This window comes from Somniosus microcephalus, unplaced genomic scaffold (genome assembly GCF_052327205.1).
Source record: "Somniosus microcephalus isolate GS21.2 unplaced genomic scaffold, FLI_Smic_1.0 unresolved_chr8, whole genome shotgun sequence".
NCBI lineage: Eukaryota > Metazoa > Chordata > Chondrichthyes > Squaliformes > Somniosidae > Somniosus > Somniosus microcephalus.
Window position 1 is genome coordinate 413,315 of NW_028225186.1, and position 20,300 is coordinate 433,614.

At 54.5% G+C, this 20,300-nt stretch overlaps 1 protein-coding gene across 1 annotated transcript in view; it reads left to right on the plus strand.

The window, feature by feature from the left end:
- LOC147085197 (uncharacterized) overlaps positions 1–19,432 on the plus strand; it is a 54,098-nt gene extending 34,666 nt beyond the window's left edge. Inside the window, exons 3-9 of the mRNA XM_085979130.1 lie at positions 3,678–3,784; positions 5,555–5,774; positions 7,053–7,230; positions 12,828–13,032; positions 15,731–15,924; positions 16,021–16,148; positions 18,269–19,432. Coding sequence (XP_085835256.1) covers positions 3,678–3,784; positions 5,555–5,774; positions 7,053–7,230; positions 12,828–13,032; positions 15,731–15,924; positions 16,021–16,148; positions 18,269–18,456 — 1,220 coding nt within the window. The 3' untranslated portion in view covers positions 18,457–19,432. The remainder of the gene's footprint in view (positions 1–3,677; positions 3,785–5,554; positions 5,775–7,052; positions 7,231–12,827; positions 13,033–15,730; positions 15,925–16,020; positions 16,149–18,268) is intronic.
- Positions 19,433–20,300: the final 868 nt, after the last annotated feature.

A 20,300-nucleotide genomic window follows, 5' to 3' on the forward strand; every position in this document is an offset into this window, starting at 1 on the left:
TTGTCCTCACGTAAGCCCGTTTAGCGGTAAGGTGTGTTGTTGTACGTGCACATTAATGTATTAAGTTGTTTATTACACTCTGGACATTCCACACACGAGCAAACATTAGTTCTCAGTAGCGTTCGAAGGCTCATGTAACCATTGCAGAATGAGTACTATGGATCTATATTTTAAAAGCTCACTACACAAAGCCCTGGTCAGACCACTCCTGGAGCACTGGGAGCAGTTCTGGGCACCACACCTTAGGAAGGATATACTGGCCTTGGAGGGAGAGCAGCGTAGGTTTACCAGAATGATACCCGGACTCCAAGGGTTAAATTACGAGGAGAGATTACACAAACTAGGGTTGTATTCCCTGGAATTCAGACAGTTAAGGGGCGATCTGATCGAAGTTTAAGATATTAAGGGGAACAGATAGGGTAGATAGAGAGAAACTATTTCCGCTGGTTGGGGAGTCTAGGACTAGGGGGCATCGTCTAAAAATTAGAGCCAGACCTTTCAGGAGTGAAGTTAGGAAACACTTCTACACACAAAGTTTGGAACTCTCTTCCGCAAATGGCAATTGATGCTCGATTAGTTGTTAATTTAAAATCGGAGATTGACAGATTCTTGTTAACCAGAGGTATTGAGGGATATGGGGCAAAGGCGGGTGGATGGAGTTAGGTCGCAGATCAGCCATGATCTCAGTGAATGGGGGAACAGGCTCGAGGGGCTGAATGGACCTCCTCCTGTTCCTAGGTTCCAATGGCTATTCTACCTTGTACACCTATACTTATGCCCATCGTTTAGGAAGTGGAAAAATCAGCCCGCTTTCACACTCCTGATCGCCGGCCAGTGACCGATGCTGGGAAATGCGCGGGGACGGGATCAGGCTCGGCTGTGCTGCACCATGTGGTTGAGTAGCCCGCCAACATTTCACTTATTGGCATGAGTAATGCCCACCTCGGCACGGTGCCAGAGGGCAACTGGTGCTCGTGGAACTGGGCCCCAGTGTGAGAAGACGGGAGGGGTGAGCTGATAGAGGTCTTTAAGACTATGAAAGGGTAGACGTAGAGATGTTTCCACTTGTGGGGGGTAGAGAACAAAACATAAGGGTTATAAATATAAGATAGTCACTAATAAATCCAATAGTGAATTCAGGAGAAACTTCTTTACCCAGAGAGTGGTGAGAATGGGGAACTCGCTACCACAGGGAGTGGTTGAGGCGAAGAGCAGAGATACATTAAGGGGAAGCTGGATAATCACACGAGGGAGAAAGGAATAGAAGGATATGGCGATGGGGTGAGATGAAGAGGGGTGGGAGGAGGCTGGTGTTGACGGGGTGAGATGAAGAGGGGTGGGAGGGGGCTGGTGTTGATGGGGTGAGATGAAGGGGGGTGGGAGGAGGCTGGTGTTGATGGGGTGAGATGAAGAGTGGTGGGAGGAGGCTGGTGTTGACGGGGTGAGATGAAGAGGGGTGGGAGGAGGCTGGTGTTGACGGGGTGAGATGACGAGGGGTGGGAGGAGGCTGGTGTTGATGGGGTGAGATGAAGAGGGGTGGGAGGAGGCTGGTGTTGATGGGGGGAGATGAAGAGGGGTGGGAGGAGGCTGGTGTTGATGGGGTGAGATGAAGAGGGGTGGGAGGAGGCTGGTGTTGATGGGGTGAGATGAAGAGGGGTGGGAGGAGGCTGGTGTTGATGGGGTGAGATGAAGAGGGGTGGGAGGAGGCTGGTGTTGACTGGGTGAGATGAAGAGGGGTGGGAGGAGGCTGGTGTGGATGGGGTGAGATGAAGAGGGGTGGGAGGAGGCTGGTGTTGATGGGGTGAGATGAAGAGGGGTGGGAGGAGGCTGGTGTTGATGGGGTGAGATGAAGTGGGTGGGAGGAGGCTGGTGTTGATGGGGTGAGATGAAGAGGGGTGGGAGGAGGCTGGTGTTGATGGGGTGAGATGAAGGGGGTGGGAGGAGGCTGGTGTTGACGGGGTGAGATGAAGAGGGGTGGGAGGAGGCTGGTGTTGACTGGGTGAGATGAAGAGGGGTGGGAGGAGGCTGGTGTTGACGGGGTGAGATGAAGAGGGGTGGGAGGAGGCTGGTGTTGATGGGGGGAGATGAAGAGAGGTGGGAGGAGGCTGGTGTTGATGGTGTGAGATGAAGAGGGGTGGGAGGAGGCTGGTGTTGATGGGGGGAGATGAAGAGGGGTGGGAGGAGGCTGGTGTTGATGGGGTGAGATGAAGAGGGGTGGGAGGAGGCTGGTGTTGATGGGGTGAGATGAAGAGGGGTGGGAGGAGGCTGGTGTTGATGGGGTGAGATGAAGAGGGGTGGGAGGAGGCTGGTGTTGATGGGGTGAGATGAAGAGGGGTGGGAGGAGGCTGGTGTTGATGGGGTGAGATGAAGAGGGGTGGGTGGAGGCTGGTGTTGACGGGGTGAGATGAAGAAGGGTGGGAGGGGGCTGGTGTTGATGGGGTGAGATGAAGAGGGGTGGGAGGAGGCTGGTGTTGATGGGGTGAGATGAAGAAGGGTGGGAGGAGGCTGGTGTTGACGGGGTGAGATGAAGAGAGGCGGGAGGAGGCTGGTGTTGATGGGGTGAGATGAAGAGGGGTGGGAGGAGGCTGGTGTTGATGGGGTGAGATGAAGAGGGGTGGGAGGAGGCTGGTGTGGAGCATAAACACCGGCACGGACCAGATGGGCCGAATGGCCTGTTTCTGTGCCGTATGATGATACAAAGCTAGGTGGGACAGTATGCTGTGAGGAGAACACACAGAGTCTGCAAAGGGATATCGATAGACTAAGTGAGTGGGCAGTAAGGTGGCAGATGGGGTATAATGTAGGGAAATGTCAGGTTATTCACTTTGGTAGGAAGAATAGAAAAACAGAATATTTTTTAAATGGTGAGAAACTTTCAAATGTTGGTGTTCAGAGAGATTTGGGTGTCCTCGTGCAAGAAACACAGAAAGCTGGCATGCAGGTACAGCAAGCAATAAGGAAGGCAAATGGCATGTTGGCCTTTATTACAAGGGGTTTGGAGTATAAGAGTAAGGAGGTCTTGCTACAATTGTACAGGGCCTTGGTGAGACCACACCTGGAGTACTGTGCACAGTTCTGGTCTCCGTATCTGAGGAAGGATATACTTGCCTTAGAGGCGGAGCAACGAAGGTTCACTAGATTGATTCCTGGGATGAGAGGGCTGTCCTGTGAGGAGAGATTGTGTAGATATTGAACCAGGGGTCACAGTCTCAGGATAAGGGGTCGGCCATTGAGGACTGAGATGAGGAGGAATTTCTTCACTCAGAGGGCGGTGAATCTTTGGAATTCTCTGCCCCAGAGGATTGGGGAGGCTCAGTCGTTGAGTATATTCAAGGCTGAGATCGATAGATTTTTGGACTCTCGCGGAATCGAGGGATATGGAGATCGGGCGGGAAAGTGGAGTTGAGGTCGAGGATCAGCCACGATCTTATTGAATGGTGGAGCAGGCTCGAAGGGCCGAATGGCCGATTCCTGCTCCTATTTATGTTCTTATGTACACTCGATGTAATTCTGTATAAAAAAGATGGAGAGAAATTACGAGGGAGAGCCCTCTTCCTCCCAATACGCTCGCACACACGATCCTTGAAGAGGTTTCTGAGAAGCACATGGCTGAGGCCGGTGCAAAGCAGGATTGTTTCACGCTTTATATATTTACTGCAGTTTCTTCACCATTTCAGTCAATAAAACGAGGGTGAAGACTGAAGTTCTGCTTTCAGAATCCAGGCCGGCAGACCATGTGATGAAGTGCATCGCTGTCCAGCAGCCTCCGGGCGTTGTTGTCAAGGTAATAGCACGGTGGTGGTGGGGGAGGGGGATGGAGTTTGGGCTTCACCCTGGATTTCCTAATGTCCATCTGTCGAAGTGCCTCGGGACGCTTCCTTACATTAGAGACACTCTACGAATTCAGAGCGTTGTTCCATGCATGGCTGGGGTGGAAGAAGGGTGTGGGTGAGAGCGATCCTGGCATGTGGCTAGCTTAGCTGTCATTTTAAATCCTTAATAGACCCACATGGTGCAGCATATAGACTAGTTTAGTCTAGTACAGAATGCAGGACTGAGGCTGGGTATTCTGCGGCGAGTGTCTCACCTCCCGACTCCCCAAAGCCTTTCCACCATCTACAAGGCACAAGTCAGGAGTGTGATGGAATACTCTCCACTTGCCTGGATGAGTGCAGCTCCAACAACACTCAAGAAGCTCGACACCATCCAGGACAAAGCAGCCCGCTTGATCGACACCCCATCCACCACCTTAAACATTCGCTCCCTCCACCACCGGCGCACCGTGGCTGCAGTGTGCACCATCTACAAGATGCACTGCAGCAACTCGCCAAGGCTTCTTCGGCAGCACCTCCCAAACCCACCACCTCTTCCACCTAGAAGGACAAGGGCAGCAGGCGCACGGGAACACCACCACCTCCAAGTTCCCCTCCAAGTCACACACTATCCTGACTTGGAAGTATATCGGCCGTTCCTTCATCGTCACTGGGTCAAAATCCTGGAACTCCCTCCTTAACAGCACTGTGGGAGCACCTTCACCACATGGACTGCAGCGGTTCAAGAAGGGGGCTCACCACCACCTTCTCAAGGGGCGACTAGGGATGGGCAATAAATGCTGGCCTTGCCAGCAACGCCCACATCCCAGGAACGAATATTTAAAAAAATCCAGGAGGCGCGAGTGTTAGGATAAAATTTGGTTTAAGGGATATAAAGGGGCCCTCAATATTCGACCGGTATATAACTATCTGAAAGGTACCATTTAGTCTTGTTAGCGGGAAAACAAACGCAAAGCACCATGGGATACTTGGCTATATTAACCCTTTTAGACTAACATAAATTAGCTGACCAAAGACATTCTGAAATGTTGCTTGTAATTACACTGAGTAACTGTTTAGAAAGAGCCTGTTCTTGGAAGAGATAAGAGTACAAAGGCACGATTAAGAAGCAGCAGCAAATAAGGCCTTGAAGAAGTAGTCAGCCAGCTGCATAATTCAATGTGGCTTTGTATCCAGCTAGCCATGTCTCTGCTGGAAAATACTTTCCCAGACCGATAACAAAAGTAAGAGACAGCTCATGAATATGAAGCCTCCTACAGTCGACAAGCTTTTTACTGACATATTCAGGGGGTGCTCGAGTTCGAAGGACAGGCTTAGTTGATTGATTAACCATGTAAACCAATGAAGTATCAATATTCCCATGTATACACCCCATTAGTAATAAGTGGGTGTTGTCTAATAAACTGTATAAACTAAGCTGTATTGTCACTTTTCCTCTGAGAACGGTGCCTCTAGCTGCGGGTGGCTGAGGTGGTTCTCCTGTGTGCACTCGTAATAAAACTATTGATCTGGGATTAACACCCGAGTCTGTTAGTTCTGTTTTACCATCCAGATTTTCCTAGTTCTGTTTTACCATCCAGATTTTCCTCGCTCACAGCGAGTTTAAATCCCAAAGGAGTCAGGAGTCTCTGTATCGTGATGCACGGGGCGTCACAGAGATACAGGAAGGGCCGGGTGCGTATGTTCGCGACACTAACCGGCTCATGTTGCTTTTACCGCAGAGAGAGCCCCAGGCCTTGTGCAGGATCCAGCAGCAGCAGCAGCAGCAACATGCCTCATTCCCCCCGACGTTAGTTACCTGCACTTCATGCCCCGACATGGCCGCGCCGGCCTTGCACAGCGTCGCTCCGCCGACCATTATCCACGGCTACCCCAGCCACCATGCCCTGCTGTGCCAGGTGTTCCCTCAGCACAGCCCACATCTCCTGAAGACCGTACTGGGTGAGTGACAGCCGGGGGCGGGGGGATTAATGACACCGCGGACTTTCCTCTGCTCGGAGACGTGAACAGCAACTCACCTTTATACCGCGCCCTTAAAGTAGCGGAACCTCCCCAAGGCGCTTCGCACGAGTGTAACCGGACAGAATTTGACCCCGAGCCACACCAGGAGATATTAGGACGGGAGACCAAAAGCTGGGCCAAAGAGGTCGGTTTTAAGGAGAGTCTTAATGGAGGAGAGAGAGGCGGAGAGGTTTAGGGAGGGAATTCCAGAGCTCAGGGCCCAGGCGGCTGAAGGCACGGCCGCCAATGGTGGAGCGATGGAAATCGGGGGATGGACTAGAGGCCGGAGTTGGAGAGACACAGAGTTCTTGAGGATTGGGCTGGAGGAGATTACAGAGATAGGGAGGGAGTGGCCATGAAGGGGTAGATCTCTTGAGTGGAAATCTGGCAGAGTCGATCGTCTCCTCCCCCCCGCTCCCCCCTTTCACTTATCGAACCTGACTGAATTTTGTTCTGTTGAAATGATTAGAATGAAAATTGGGTGGGTTCTATAAAGGGCGGACGATTGGCTCCTCCCAGGCAGTGATGGTGAAACACTGCCCTGTGTTTCCGCTGTCCCATTGGCTTAGTGAGTTTATCCAGTGTGGCACTGAGTCGCATGGACCAGGAGAGTCCCAGGTTCCGGGTCCCTGACCTGTGCTAAGTTAGTTGATGAGATCCAGGAGGGTCGATAAAATAAGAGCACAAGAATTAGGAGCAGGAGTCGGCCATAGGGCCCCTCGAGCCTGCTCCGCCATTCAAGAAGATCATGGCTGATCTCCCGCCGCCACTCCACTTTCCCGCCCAATCCCTTGATTCCCTTAGTGTCCGAAAATCTATCGATCTCAGCCTTAAATATACTCAATGACTGAGCCTCCACAGCCCTCTGGGGCAGAGAATTCCAAAGATTCACTGCCCTCGGAGTGAAGAAATTCCTCCTCATTACAATTAGCCTCAGCGCTCCACTCCCTGGCCTAGAGAGAGGGAGATCATCCAGGCTTGTGGCCATCAAGTGGCCCCCTGGTGTCCTCGATCTCGATGTGACTTTGAACCTCGCGCCACCTGGAGGGGGATTCTGTGGCGTCCGGCAACAGGACAGGCAGCAAAACAGGAAGTAAAAAGCACGGGTTATAATTCGCTTTTTAATTGCGGTGCGGAAAGCGAAATAACAGCAGGAAGGAGGCTGTTGAAGGCCAGCAACATATGTTACATGCTCCCTCTGCGTTTCCTTCTCTCCAGAGCGTTGCCACGGAGACGTGGTTCTGGCCATCGAGAGCGTCGTGTCGCCACGGCAGGGCCAGCGTGAAGTCATGGTGCAGCATCCCAACTCCCATCAGGCATCGCAGCAGCAGCACATCGCCCCCTACTGCTACCACAGCCCCCACATCACTTCGCTGCACTTCACCGACCAAGTCAGGTGGGTGTCCGGGGGTGGCGGGGGCTCGACCTCTCTTGGGTCGGCTGGGGCTGGTAAAGGATCTCTGGAGGTATGTCGATATTTGCAGAGGATCCCCGGAGGGCGTTTCACTATGACAGGGAGTCCCTGGGAGTGTGTCAGTATTTACAGGGAGTCCCCGGGAGTGTCTCAGTATTTACAGTGAGTCCCCGGGAGTGTCTCAGTATTTACAGTGAGTCCCCGGGAGTGTGTCAGTATTTATAGGGAGTCCCGGGAGTGTGTCAGTATTTACAGTGAGTCCCCGGGAGTGTCTCAGTATTTACAGTGAGTCCCCGGGAGTGTGTCAGTATTTATAGGGAGTCCCCGGGAGTGTCTCAGTATTTACAGTGAGTCCCCGGGAGTGTCTCAGTATTTACAGTGAGTCCCCGGGAGTGTGTCAGTATTTACAGGGAGTCCCCGGGAGTGTGTCAGTATTTACAGGGAGTCCCGGGAGTGTGTCAGTATTTACAAGGGGTCCCCGGGGAGTGTGTCAGTATTTACAGGGGGTCCCCGGGAGTGTGTCAGTATTTACAGTGAGTCCCCGGGAGTGTGTCAGTATTTACAGGGAGTCCCCGGGAGTGTGTCAGTATTTACAGGGAGTCCCGGGAGTGTGTCAGTATTTACAGGGGGTCCCCAGCAGTGTGTCAGTATTTACGGGCGGTCCCCGGGAGTGTGTCAGTATTTACAGGGAGCCCCCGGGAGTGTGTCAGTATTTACAGGGGTTCCTTGGGAGTGTGTCAGTATTTACAGGGGGTCCCCGGGAGTGTGTCAATATTTACAGGGGGTCCCCGGGAGTGTGTCAGTATTTACAGGGGATCTCCGGGAGTGTGTCAGTATTTACAGGGTGTCCCCGGGAGTGTGTCAGTATTTACAGGGGATCTCCGGGAGTGTGTCAGTATTTACAGGGGGTCCCCGGGAGTGTGTCAGTATTTACAGGGTGTCCCCGGGAGTGTGTCAGTATTTACAGGGGATCTCCGGGAGTGTGTCAGTATTTACAGGGGCTCCCCGGGAGTGTGTCAGTATTTACAGGGGGTCCCCAGGAGTGTGTCAGTATTTACAGGGAGTCCCCGGGAGTGTGTCAGTATTTACAGGGGGTCCCCGGGAGTGTTTCAATATTTACAGGGAGTCCCCGGGAGTGTGTCAATATTTACAGGGGGTCCCGGGAGTGTGTCAGTATTTACAGGGGGTCCCGGAAGTGTGTCAGTATTTACAGGGGGTCCCTGGGAGTGTGTCAGTATTTACAGGGGGTCCCCGGGAGTGTGTCAGTATTTACAGGGAGTCCCCGGGAGTGTGTCAGTATTTACAGGGGATCTCCGGGAGTGTGTCAGTATTTACAGGGGGTCCCTGGGAGTGTGTCAGTATTTACAGGGGGGGTCCCTGGGAGTGTGTCAGTATTTACAGGGGGTCCCCGGGAATGTGTCAGTATTTACAGGGAGTCCCCGGAAGTGTGTCAGTATTTACAGGGGGTCCCCGGGAGTGTGTCAGTATTTACAGGGGGTCCCCGGGAGTTTGTCAGTATTTACAGGGGGTCCCCGGGAGTGTGTCAGTATTTACAGGGGATCTCCGGGAGTGTGTCAGTATTTACAGGGGCTCCCCGGGAGTGTGTCAGTATTTACAGGGGGTCCCCAGGAGTGTGTCAGTATTTACAGGGAGTCCCCGGGAGTGTGTCAGTATTTACAGGGGGTCCCCGGGAGTGTTTCAATATTTACAGGGAGTCCCCGGGAGTGTGTCAATATTTACAGGGGGTCCCGGGAGTGTGTCAGTATTTACAGGGGGTCCTGGAAGTGTGTCAGTATTTACAGGGGGTCCCTGGGAGTGTGTCAGTATTTACAGGGGGTCCCCGGGAGTGTGTCAGTATTTACAGGGAGTCCCCGGGAGTGTGTCAGTATTTACAGGGGATCTCCGGGAGTGTGTCAGTATTTACAGGGGGTCCCTGGGAGTGTGTCAGTATTTACAGGGGGGGTCCCTGGGAGTGTGTCAGTATTTACAGGCGGTCCCCGGGAATGTGTCAGTATTTACAGGGAGTCCCCGGAAGTGTGTCAGTATTTACAGGGGGTCCCCGGGAGTGTGTCAGTATTTACAGGGGGTCCCCGGGAGTTTGTCAGTATTTACAGGGGGTCCCCGGGAGTGTGTCAGTATTTACAGGGGGTCCCCGGGAGTGTGTCAGTATTTACAGGGAGTTCCCGGGAGTGTGTCAGTATTTACAGGGGGACCCCGGGAGTGTGTCAGTATTTACAGGGGGTCCCCGGGAGTGTGTCAGTATTTACAGGGGGTCCCCAGGGAGTGTGTCAGTATTTACAGGGGGTCCCCGGGGAGTGTGTCAGTATTTACAGGGAATCCCCGGGAGTGTGTCAGTATTTACAGGGGGTCCCCAGGGAGTGTGTCAGTATTTACAGGGGGTCCCCGGGGAGTGTGTCAGTATTTACAGGGGGTCCCCGGGTGTGTGTCAGTATTTACAGGGGGTCCCCGGGGAGTGTGTCAGTATTTACAGGGGGTCCCCAGGAGTGTGTCAGTATTTACAGGGGGTCCCCGGGTGTGTGTCAGTATTTACAGGGAGTCCCCGGGAGTGTTGTCAGTATTTACAGGGCGTCCCCGGGAGTGTGTCAGTATTTACAGGGAGTCCCCGGGAGAGTGTCCGTATTTACAGGGGGTCCCCGGGAGTGTGTCAGTGTTTACAGGGGGTCCCCGGGAGTGTGTCAGTATTTACAGGGAGTCCCCGGGAGTGAGTCAGTATTTACAGGGGTCCCCGGGAGTGTGTCAGTATTTACAGGGGGTCCCCGGGGAGTGTGTCAGTATTTACAGGGAGTCCCCGGGAGTGTGTCAGTATTTACAGGGAGTCCCCGGGAGTGTGTCAGTATTTACAGGGGTCCCCGGGAGTGTGTCAGTATTTACAGGGGGTCCCCGGGGAGTGTGTCAGTATTTACAGGGGGTCCCCGGGAGTGTGTCAGTATTTACAGGGGGTCCCCGGGAGTGTGTCAGTATTTACAGGGGGTCCCCGGGAGTGTGTCAGTATTTACAGGGGGTCCCCGGGAGTGTGTCAGTATTTACAGGGGTCCCCGGGAGTGTGTCAGTATTTACAGGGGTCCCCGGGAGTGTGTCGGTATTTACAGGGGTCCCCGGGAGTGTTGTCAGTATTTACAGGGAGTCCCCGGGAGTGTGTCAATATTTACAAATGGTCTTCCCCACTGAAAAAAGATCTCCGTAGGCAAGGAAGGTAAATCTGAAAGCAAATGAAAGAGGAAAAAAAAACTGTAAAAACAGAAAGGTGTGTTTGCTGAGCTGCGAGGGGACAACCCGTGCTTTCGGTACCACATTTAGAGTTGCATTGACAGATGATTTGGGAATAGGTTACTCCACTCCCCCCACCCCCTCCCCCATAACTGACTTTCATGCAGCTCAGATTCTCACTCGGGGGCGGCTGAGTCTCTGTCGCTCCTTTGCTGTTTCCTGATGTGTGAGGAATGCTGAGCCTGCACAGACTAAGCATCCCTGCCTGCCGCACCGTCCCACGGATAGTTCTCTCCCCGTCGCTCCTAAAGGCACGATCCCAGGAGTGTTGGAAGCCCTCTGACGCCCAAGTGGCCGTTCTTCGTGTGCAGTCCGAGGCAACGAGAGTCGGCAAGGTATTGAGTTGCATGCGACGCAATCGGTTGGGTGCGGGGGGTGGTGGGGGGCGGCGGTGTGGTGGTGCGGGGGTGGCGTTAATGCAGCTGAACCCATTCCTGCCCTCGCACTCGGGCACGCTTTCAGCAGAGCAGTCAGGAGCAGGAGCCTCGGCCGATCTTCCAGCTCCATCGGCAGCTGTGCAGCACTTCGAATGCCGACGTGCTGGCTCGACGGAGATCGGCTAACTCAGCAGAGACCAGGGAGGGAACCTGGGACCTTCTGGGAGTCTGCGCCTCCCAAATCCATGACCCTTACCACCTAGAAGGACACGGACAGTAGGCGCATGGGAACATCACCACCTCCAAGTCCCGCATCATCCCGGCTTAGACATATTTCGGCCGTTCCTTCATCGTCACTGGGTCAAAATCCTGGAACTCCCTCCCTAACACCTTCACCACATGGACTGCAGCGGTTCAAGAAGGAGGCGCACACCACCTTCTCAAGGGGCAACTAGGGATGGGCAATAAATGCTGGCCTTGCCAGGTTCACTGGGTAGCACTCGCACCTCTGAGTTAGAAGGTCGTGGGTTAAAGTCCCACTCCAGAGACTTGAGCACATAATCCAGGTTGACACTCCAGTGCAGTGCTGAGAGGGCGTTGCACTGTCGGAGGGGCAGTACTGAGGGAGCGCCGCACTGTCGGAGGGGCAGTACTGAGGGAGCGCCGCACTGTCGGAGGGGCAGCACTGAGGGAGCGCCGCACTGTCGGAGGGGCAGTACTGAGGGAGCGCTGCACTGTCGGAGGGGCAGTACTGAGGGAGCGCCGCACTGTCGGAGGGGCAGTACTGAGGGAGCGTTGCACTGTCGGAGGGGCAGTACTGAGGGAGCGTTGCACTGTCGGAGGGGCAGTACTGAGGGAGTGCCGCACTGTCGGAGGGGCAGTACTGAGGGAGCGCCGCACTGTCGGAGGTGCAGTACTGAGGGAGTGCCGCACTGTCGGAGGGCCAGTACTGAGGGAGCGCCGCACTGTCGGAGGGGCAGTACTGAGGGAGCGCCGTACTGTCGGAGGGGCAGTACTGAGGGAGTGCCGCACTGTCGGAGGGGCAGTACTGAGGGAGCGCCGCACTGTCGGAGGTGCAGTACTGAGGGAGTGCCGCACTGTCGGAGGGCCAGTACCAAGGGAGTGCCGCACTGTCGGAGGGGCAGTACTGAGGGAGCGCCGCACTGTCGGAGGGGCAGTACTGAGGGAGCGCCGCACTGTCGGAGGGGTAGTACTGAGGGAGCGCCGCACTGTCGGAGGTGCAGTACTGAGGGAGTGCCGCACTGTCGGAGGGCCAGTACCAAGGGAGTGCCGCACTGTCGGAGGGCCAGTACCAAGGGAGTGCCGCACTGTCGGAGGGGCAGTACTGAGGGAGCGCCGCACTGTCGGAGGGGCAGTACTGAGGGAGTGCCGCACTGTCAGAAGTGCCGTCTTTTGGATGAGATGTTAAACCGAGGCCCCGTCTGCCCTCTCAGGTGGACGTAAAAGATCCCATGGCATTAATTCGAAGACGAGCAGGGGGAGTTCTCCCTGCTGTCCTGGGGCCAATACTTATTCCTCAACCAACATCACTAAAACAGATTAGCTGCTCATTTGTCTCATTGCTGTTTGTGGGAGCTTGCTGTGCGCAAATTGGCTGCCCCTTTTCCTTCAATACAACAGTGACCACACTTCAAACGTACTTGATTGGCTGTAAAGTGCTTTGGGACGTCCTGAGGTGGTGAAAGGCGCTGGTGAAATGCAAATTATTTCTTTCAACGCCCGTATCTTAACGAATATAATAAAAAAACACGTTAGTTTATTGGGCGAATGCAGTATCTATCACTGGGAAGGGGCTAGTTTTAATTTACTGCACTCGAACGGTCAAAGGTGGGCGGATCAGCCGTTCTCGCACAGCGAATTGCTCCTTCACCTCTTCCTTTATCACCGTCACAGATTGCCGCTGCCGGCCTGCGCGCCTGGTTTAACTCCTCCGTCCTCTCGCGTCGAGCCCAGGCCTGCCGTCCCCTACAGCTGTGGGGCGCTGAACCCCAGCGCCTCCGTCAACGAGCCTTCCTCCATGCCGCAGTCTGCGACGCCCCAGGCAAACCGCTCGGGCCAGACCGAGTGCACGCCTGTCAAGACTGGAACAGTGTACCAGGTTGGTGTCGGGAACCTGCTGATTTTCTCTCCGCCCCCCACTTTTTTCTTCCGTTGTGTCCAATTGCCCACTTGCTTTATTACTGCCTGCTCTCAAGAAGGTGCTCATCCCTGTAATATCTATGGGATACTGGGCTTTATAAAGCGAGAGAACAAAAGCAAGGAAGATATTGCTAAAACCCTTTATGAATCCCTGTTTCGGCCTCCGCTGGAGTATGGTGTCCCAATTCTGGGCACCGCACTTTAGGAAGCACGTCAAGGCCTTGGAGCGGGTGCGGAGGAGGTTTACTACAATGGTCCCAGAGGTGAGGGACTTCAGTGGTGTGGAGAGACTGGAGAAGCTGGGGTTGTTCTCCTTGGAGCAGAGAAGGTTAAGGGGAGATTGATCAGAATGGTATCGGGGATGAGGGACTTCAGTGGTGTGGAGAGACTGGAGAAGCTGGGGTTGTTCTCCTTAGAGCAGAGAAGGTTAAGGGGAGATTGACCAGAATGGTCCCAGGGTTGAGGGACTTCAGTGGTGTGGAGAGACTGGAGAAGCTGGAATTGTTCTCCTTGGAGCAGAGAAGGTTAAGGGGAGATTGACCAGAATGGTTCCAGGGATGAGGGTCTTCAGTGACGTGGAGAGACTGGAGAAGCTGGGGTTGTTCTCCTTAGAGCAGAGAAGGTTAAGGGGAGATTTACTAGAATGGTTCCAGGGATGAGGGTCTTCAGTGATGTGGAGAGACTGGAGAAGCTGGGGTTGTTCTCCTTAGCACAGAGAAGGTTAAGGGGAGATTGACCAGAATGGTCCCAGGGATGAGGGACTTCAGTGATGTGGAGAGACTGGAGAAGCTGGGGTTGTTCTCCTTAGAGCAGAGAAGATTAAGGGGAGATTGATCAGAATGGTCCCAGGGATGAGGGACTTCAGTGGTGTGGAGAGACTGGAGAAGCTGGAATTGTTCTCCTTGGAGCAGAGAAGGTTAAGGGGAGATTGACCAGAATGGTCCCAGGGATGAGGGACTTCAGTGGTGTGGAGAGACTGGAGAAGCTGGGGTTGTTCTCCTTAGAGCAGAGAAGGTTAAGGGGAGATTGACCAGAATGGTCCCAGGGATGAGGGACTTCAGTGGTGTGGAGAGACTGGAGAAGCTGGGGTTGTTCTCCTTAGAGCAGAGAAGGTTAAGGGGAGATTTACTAGAATGGTCCCAGGGATGAGGGACTTCAGTGGTGTGGAGAGACTGGAGAAGCTGGAATTGTTCTCCTTGGAGCAGAGAAGGTTAAGGGGAGATTGACCAGAATGGTTCCAGGGATGAGGGTCTTCAGTGACGTGGAGAGACTGGAGAAGCTGGGGTTGTTCTCCTTAGAGCAGAGAAGGTTAAGGGGAGATTTACTAGAATGGTTCCAGGGATGAGGGTCTTCAGTGATGTGGAGAGACTGGAGAAGCTGGGGTTGTTCTCCTTAGCACAGAGAAGGTTAAGGGGAGATTGACCAGAATGGTCCCAGGGATGAGGGACTTCAGTGATGTGGAGAGACTGGAGAAGCTGGGGTTGTTCTCCTTGGAGCAGAGAAGGTTAAGGGGAGATTGACCAGAATGGTATCGGGGATGAGGGACTTCAGTGGTGTGGAGAGACTGGAGAAGCTGGAATTGTTCTCCTTAGAGCAGAGAAGGTTAAGGGGAAATTGACCAGAATGGTCCCAGGGATGAGGGACTTCAGTGATGTGGAGAGACTGGAGAAGCTGGGGTTGTTCTCCTTAGAGCAGAGAAGGTTAAGGGGAGATTGACCAGAATGGTCCCAGGGATTAGGGACTTCAGTGATGTGGAGAGACTGGAGAAGCTGGGGTTGTTCTCCTTGGAGCAGAGAGGGTTAAGGGGAAATTGATCAGAATGGTATTGGGGATGAGAGACTTCAGTGGTGTGGAGAGACTGGAGAAGCTGGGATTGTTCTCCTTAGAGCAGAGAGGGTTAAGGGGAAATTGATCAGAATGGTATTGGGGATGAGAGACTTCAGTGATGTGGAGTGACTGGAGAAGCTGGGTGACATGAATCAGTCATTCATGAAAGAAAGACTTATGAAATAATACTGAGCGGCCTACGGGTGGCGCTGTCCAGGGAGAGTATAAATACTCGGGCACGGGCCCAGCTTGCGCAGGACATTCTTTAACAGGAACTAGTGAAGGACACAACTAGACCTCCATGTTGTAAAACAGTTGATTAAAGCTTTGTTTAACATTTAGACCAAGTGCCTAGTAGTTTTCTTACGTCACTGGGGTTGTTCTCCTTGGAGCAGAGAAGGTTAAGGGGAGATTTAATAGAGGCGTTCAAAATCAAGAAGGGTTTTGGTAGAGTAAATGAGGAGAAACTGTTTGCACAGGCAGGAGGGTCGGTAACCAGAGGGCAGATTTAAGATACAGCTGTTATCCCAGATGCTCGGAGGTGCACTGGAGGTAGCACGGGTGACTTGACTGTCCGAATTTTTTGTCTCCTGCCTCTTGAGAATGTGCCTGGCTTCGTGCAGCGAGTCACAGATTTCATCCTGACCTTTTGTGGCTCATTCTGTTACTGTATTAACCAGCTGCTCGATAAACACACGAGGGAGAATATGGTGATGGGGTTAGATGAAGAGGGGGCGGGAGGAGGCTCCTATGGAGCAGTTGGGCCGAATGGCTTGTTTCTGTGCTGGAAGTACTGTGTAACTCTGTGTCAACGACGTTCTGAATTTCAGACTCCGACCAGAAGAGGGAAGACTCTCTGCGCTCCCAGGAGACTCTCCTTCGCCTCTCTTCTCTCCGAGGAGCAGCTGCACAAGGAAGCTGCTGAAGCCCTGATGGTACTCAGCTACTCCCCCACCCCGTCGTCGAGCCCGGTCCCACTCGCCAGCACCGTGGCAGCCACCAAGCCCGGCTCCCCGCCCCAGTTATCCACCGCCGGCTGGACGTCGGCCAGCCGCCTCCCGCAGGACGCCGTTCCCAGCGCCTCCTGCGGCCGTGCGCCGGCGACCTTTGCCAGCCCGACGCCCTCGCCGGACGGCGCCGCCCCGCCGCCTGCGATGCTCGGCGCCGAGGGAACGGAGAACGGGCTCCGGGCCGACCCGGGCGACGAGAAGCAACGCTGCAACGGAAACGGCTGCAGCGAACGAACCGGTAGGTGCAAACCGCGCACGCACGGACAGGGGGTGGGAGGAAGACGATGTCAGTTGGGCGGAGGGGTTGTCCATTGCTTGTAGCGAGGGCTTTTTGGCCAAAGGCAGCAAAACATCCGTAGATTTTCTTCACGATGCGATGCTGGTCTAGCAATTGGGAGGCAACCACCTTTGGGCACACGAGAGGGGGCTTAGTTCGCACCCCTCCCCCGGTACCTGAATGCTGAGGCCCCAGACTGTCCCGATATTAGGCCCCCAGGCCTCACTTCACTGTTCCCACGAAACGTGAAGCTTCCGCCAGTCAAAAGGACCAGCCTGCGGTGGCTCTGGTTGCCTCGCCTTGGTCCCCGCCCAATATGGCGGGTGGCGTACCTCCGACCGAGAAATGCGCGCTCCCGGTCCGCCATGCTGGGGCCTCAGTACTCCCGAGTAGCACCTGTAGAAAGACAGGCGGCGCGTGGACCAATTTCTAGGCCATGATGTTTCAGTCACCAGCTTGGGTGGGGTGGGGGGGTGGCGGTGATTTTGTTGAACATTGTCGGTGCGTCTGAACGTGAGAGCCTTCGCGTGCGGTCTGCATGCTTGATAGAAAAGGTCCCAGGCGTCAAGCAACATGAGTAAAGGGAGAAAATTCTGGCCATGGATTGCAGGTCCCGAAACATCTGGAGAGGGAAAATCGATTATCAGGACAAGTTAAGCGAGGCTGTGCTGGAAGCATGGAACCTTGCCCGGGCCGGAGAAAGGGCTACGACAGTATTTTCTACCTGTCTAGAGACACAACCTCACTCAATTTTGTGTATTTCCCCTTCATGAGAAACATTAAGATGATAAATAGTCAGACTTGCCTTTCTATAGTGTCAGCTGTGGCTCAGTTGGTAGCGCTCTCGCCTCTGGGTCAGAAGGTCAACGCTCCGGATACTGGAGTGCAAAAATCTACGCTGACACTCCTTGCGGTACTGAGGGAGCTCCGCACTGTCGGAGAGGGAGTACTGAGGGAGCTCCGCACTGTCGGAGGGGGAGTACTGAGGGAGCGCCGCACTGTCGGAGGGGCAGTACTGAGGGAGCTCCGCACTGTCGGAGGGTCAGTACTGAGGGAGCTCCGCACTGTCGGAGGGGGAGTACTGAGGGAGCGCCGCGCTGTCGGAGGGGCAGTACTGAGGGAGCGCCGCACTGTCGGAGGGGGAGTACTGAGGGAGCTCCGCACTGTCGGAGGAGGAGTACTGAGGGAGCGCCGCACTGTCGGAGGGGCAGTACTGAGGGAGCGCCGCACTGTCGGAGGGACAGTAGTGAGGGAGCTCCGCACTGTCGGAGGTGCAGTACTGAGGGAGCGCCGCACTGTCGGAGGGTCAGTACTGAGGGAGCGCTGCACTGTCGGAGGGGCAGTACTGAGGGACCGCTGCACTGTCGGAGGGGCAGTACTGAGGGAGCGCCGCACTGTCGGAGGGGCAGTACTGAGGGAGCGCCGCACTGTCGGAGGGGCAGTACTGAGGGAGCGCCGCACTGTCAGAGGGTCAGTACTGAGGGAGCGCCGCACTGTCGGGGGGGCAGTACTGAGGGAGGGCCGCACTGTCGGAGGGGCAGTACTGAGGGAGCGCCGCACTGTCAGAGGGGCAGTAATGAGGGAACGCCGCACTGTCGGAGGGGGAGTACTGAGGGAGCGCCGCACTGTCGGAGGGGCCGTCTTTCGGATGAGACGTTAAACCGAGGTCCCGTCTACCCCCTCAGGTGGATGTAAAAGATCCCATGGCCACTATTGGAATAAGAGCAGGGGGGAGTTCTCCCCGGTGTCCTGGGGCCAATATTTATCCCTCAACCAACATCACAAAAACAGATGATCTGGGTCATTATCACTTTGCTGTTTGTGGGAGCTTGCTTGAGCAAATTGGCTGCCGCGTTTCCTACATTACAACAGTGACTACTTTTAAAAGTATTTCATTGGCCGTGAGGCACTTTGGGACGTCCAGTGATCGTGAAAGACGCTGGAGAAATGCGAGTTCTTTCTTTCTATAGCGCCATAGCAACTCCAGAACCCTGTGATACTTCCCTTTATCTAGTCGTTCATCAGCTTTACCCCCGTTGCCTTCAAATGCTGCTTTGCGAATCACTGGTTGTGTCTTTCAGAGACCTTTGACCATCTCGAATCGGGGAAGAAGTTCCACGTGCTGAAAGATGTCAGCTCCTTCACGCTGCGCGGCACCGTGCTCAGCCCAATGCCGCCTCGCCACTGCCTGCCCGACTTCACCTCCTCCGTCTCCCTGAACATCGGTCAGCTGGGCTCCATGTCATTGCCTCCGGGTCCGCGCCACTGAGGCTCACCCAGCCGGGCAAGGTTCCTCTCCCCATCCCCGCCCCCCAAAACACCCATCGGCAGCTTTCCGTTAATGTCGCGGGATGCCTCCGCTCGCTCTCCGGACATCCTCGTGGGTTTGAGGTTCGGGCGGGGAAATTCGGAATCCGACGACAAGGAAAGAAACCCTCGGTTTACGCACCACCGTTCACATGTCTTCCTCGTGCGAGCGAGGCTACCGGCTACCGACTCTGGCGCTTGTATTGTGGAATTAGCGGTGTATTTTGAAGTGATGAAGAATTTTTAGCAATATTCCCCGCACGTTCAGAGAGTGGACCCGCCTCGTCTGCCTCCAGTCCAGACCGATCGGATTGAAGTCAATTCCCTCCCTCTGCCAGTTGTGAAGCCTGAATATTGACAGTCACGTCGCGTCTGCTGTGTCTGTGTGTGAAGCACTTTGAGAGGTGTGATCAGGTGTGGTATAAATGCAGGCCTTTCCTTCCTTCCTTAGTGAAGATAGTTTATAGAATTTTAAAGCACATTAGGAGGCTGTTGATACCCTCAAAGAACACAGGAACAGAAGGAGGCCAGTTAGCCCCTCGAGCCTGTTCCGCCATTCAGTGAGATCAGGGCTGACCTGCGACCTAACTCAATCTACCCGCATTTGCCCCATATCCCTTAATACCTTTGGTTAACAAAAATCTATCAATCTCCGATTTAAAATTAACAATTTGTCCAGCAATCAACTACCGTTTGCGGAAGAGACCAGAGCAGCTCAAATAAGATATCAGCAGGTGTCAGCCGGAGCTCAGTGGGTAGCACTCTCTACATTGAATCCAAAGGTCGTGGGTTCAAGTCCCCACTCCAGAGACTTGAGCCTCTGATGCTCTAGTGTCAGTACTGAGGGAGCGCCGCACTGTCGGAGGGGCAGTAGTGAGGGAGCGCCGCACTGTCGGAGGGGCAGTACTGAGGGAGCGCCGCACTGTCGGAGGGGCAGTACTGAGGGAGCGCCGCACTGTCGGAGGGGCAGTACTGAGGGAGCGCTGCACTGTCGGAGGGGCAGTACTGAGGGAGTGCCGCACTGTCGGAGGGGCAGTACTGAGGGAGTGCCGCACGGTCGGAGGGGCAGTACTGAGGGAGCGCCGCATTGTCGGAGGGGCAGTACTGAGGGAGCGCCGCACTGTCGGAGGTGCCGTCTTTCGGATGACACTGGAGAAATGCAAATTCTTTTTTTTTGTATGCTTATTTCAATAGACCTGGGTGGACCGATTGAACGCCCGACTTTACTTCCAACGGGAAACTCCAGAGCGGCTCCCAGACCAGTTATCCGCCGGAGTTAAGCTGGCCAACCAGCCTGACTCCACAGGAAATCATGCCCCTCTTTCTTTTATTTTTTTTTTTTTTTAATTCATTGCTGGGATGTGGGCGTCGCTGGCTAGGCCTGCATTTAGTGCCCATCCCTAATTGCCCTTGAGAAGATGGTGGTGAGCCGCCTTCTTGCACCGCTGCAGTCCATATGGTGTAGGTACACCCACAATGCTGTTAGGAAGGGAGTTCCAGGATTTTGGCCCAGCGACAGAGAAGGAACGGCGATACAGGTCCAAGTCAGGATGGTGTGTGACTTGGAGGGGACCTTGGAGGTGGTGGTGTTCCCATGCGTCTGCTGCCCTTGTCCTTCTAAGTGGTCGAGGTCGTGGGTTTGGAAGGTGCTGTTGAAGGAGCTTTGGCGAGTTGCTGCAGTGCATCTTGTAGATGGTACACACTGCAGCCACAGTGCGCCGGTGGTGGAGGGAGTGAATGTTGTTGAAGGTGGTGGATGGAGTGCCAATCAAGCGGGCTGCTTTATCCTGAATGGTGTCGAGCTTC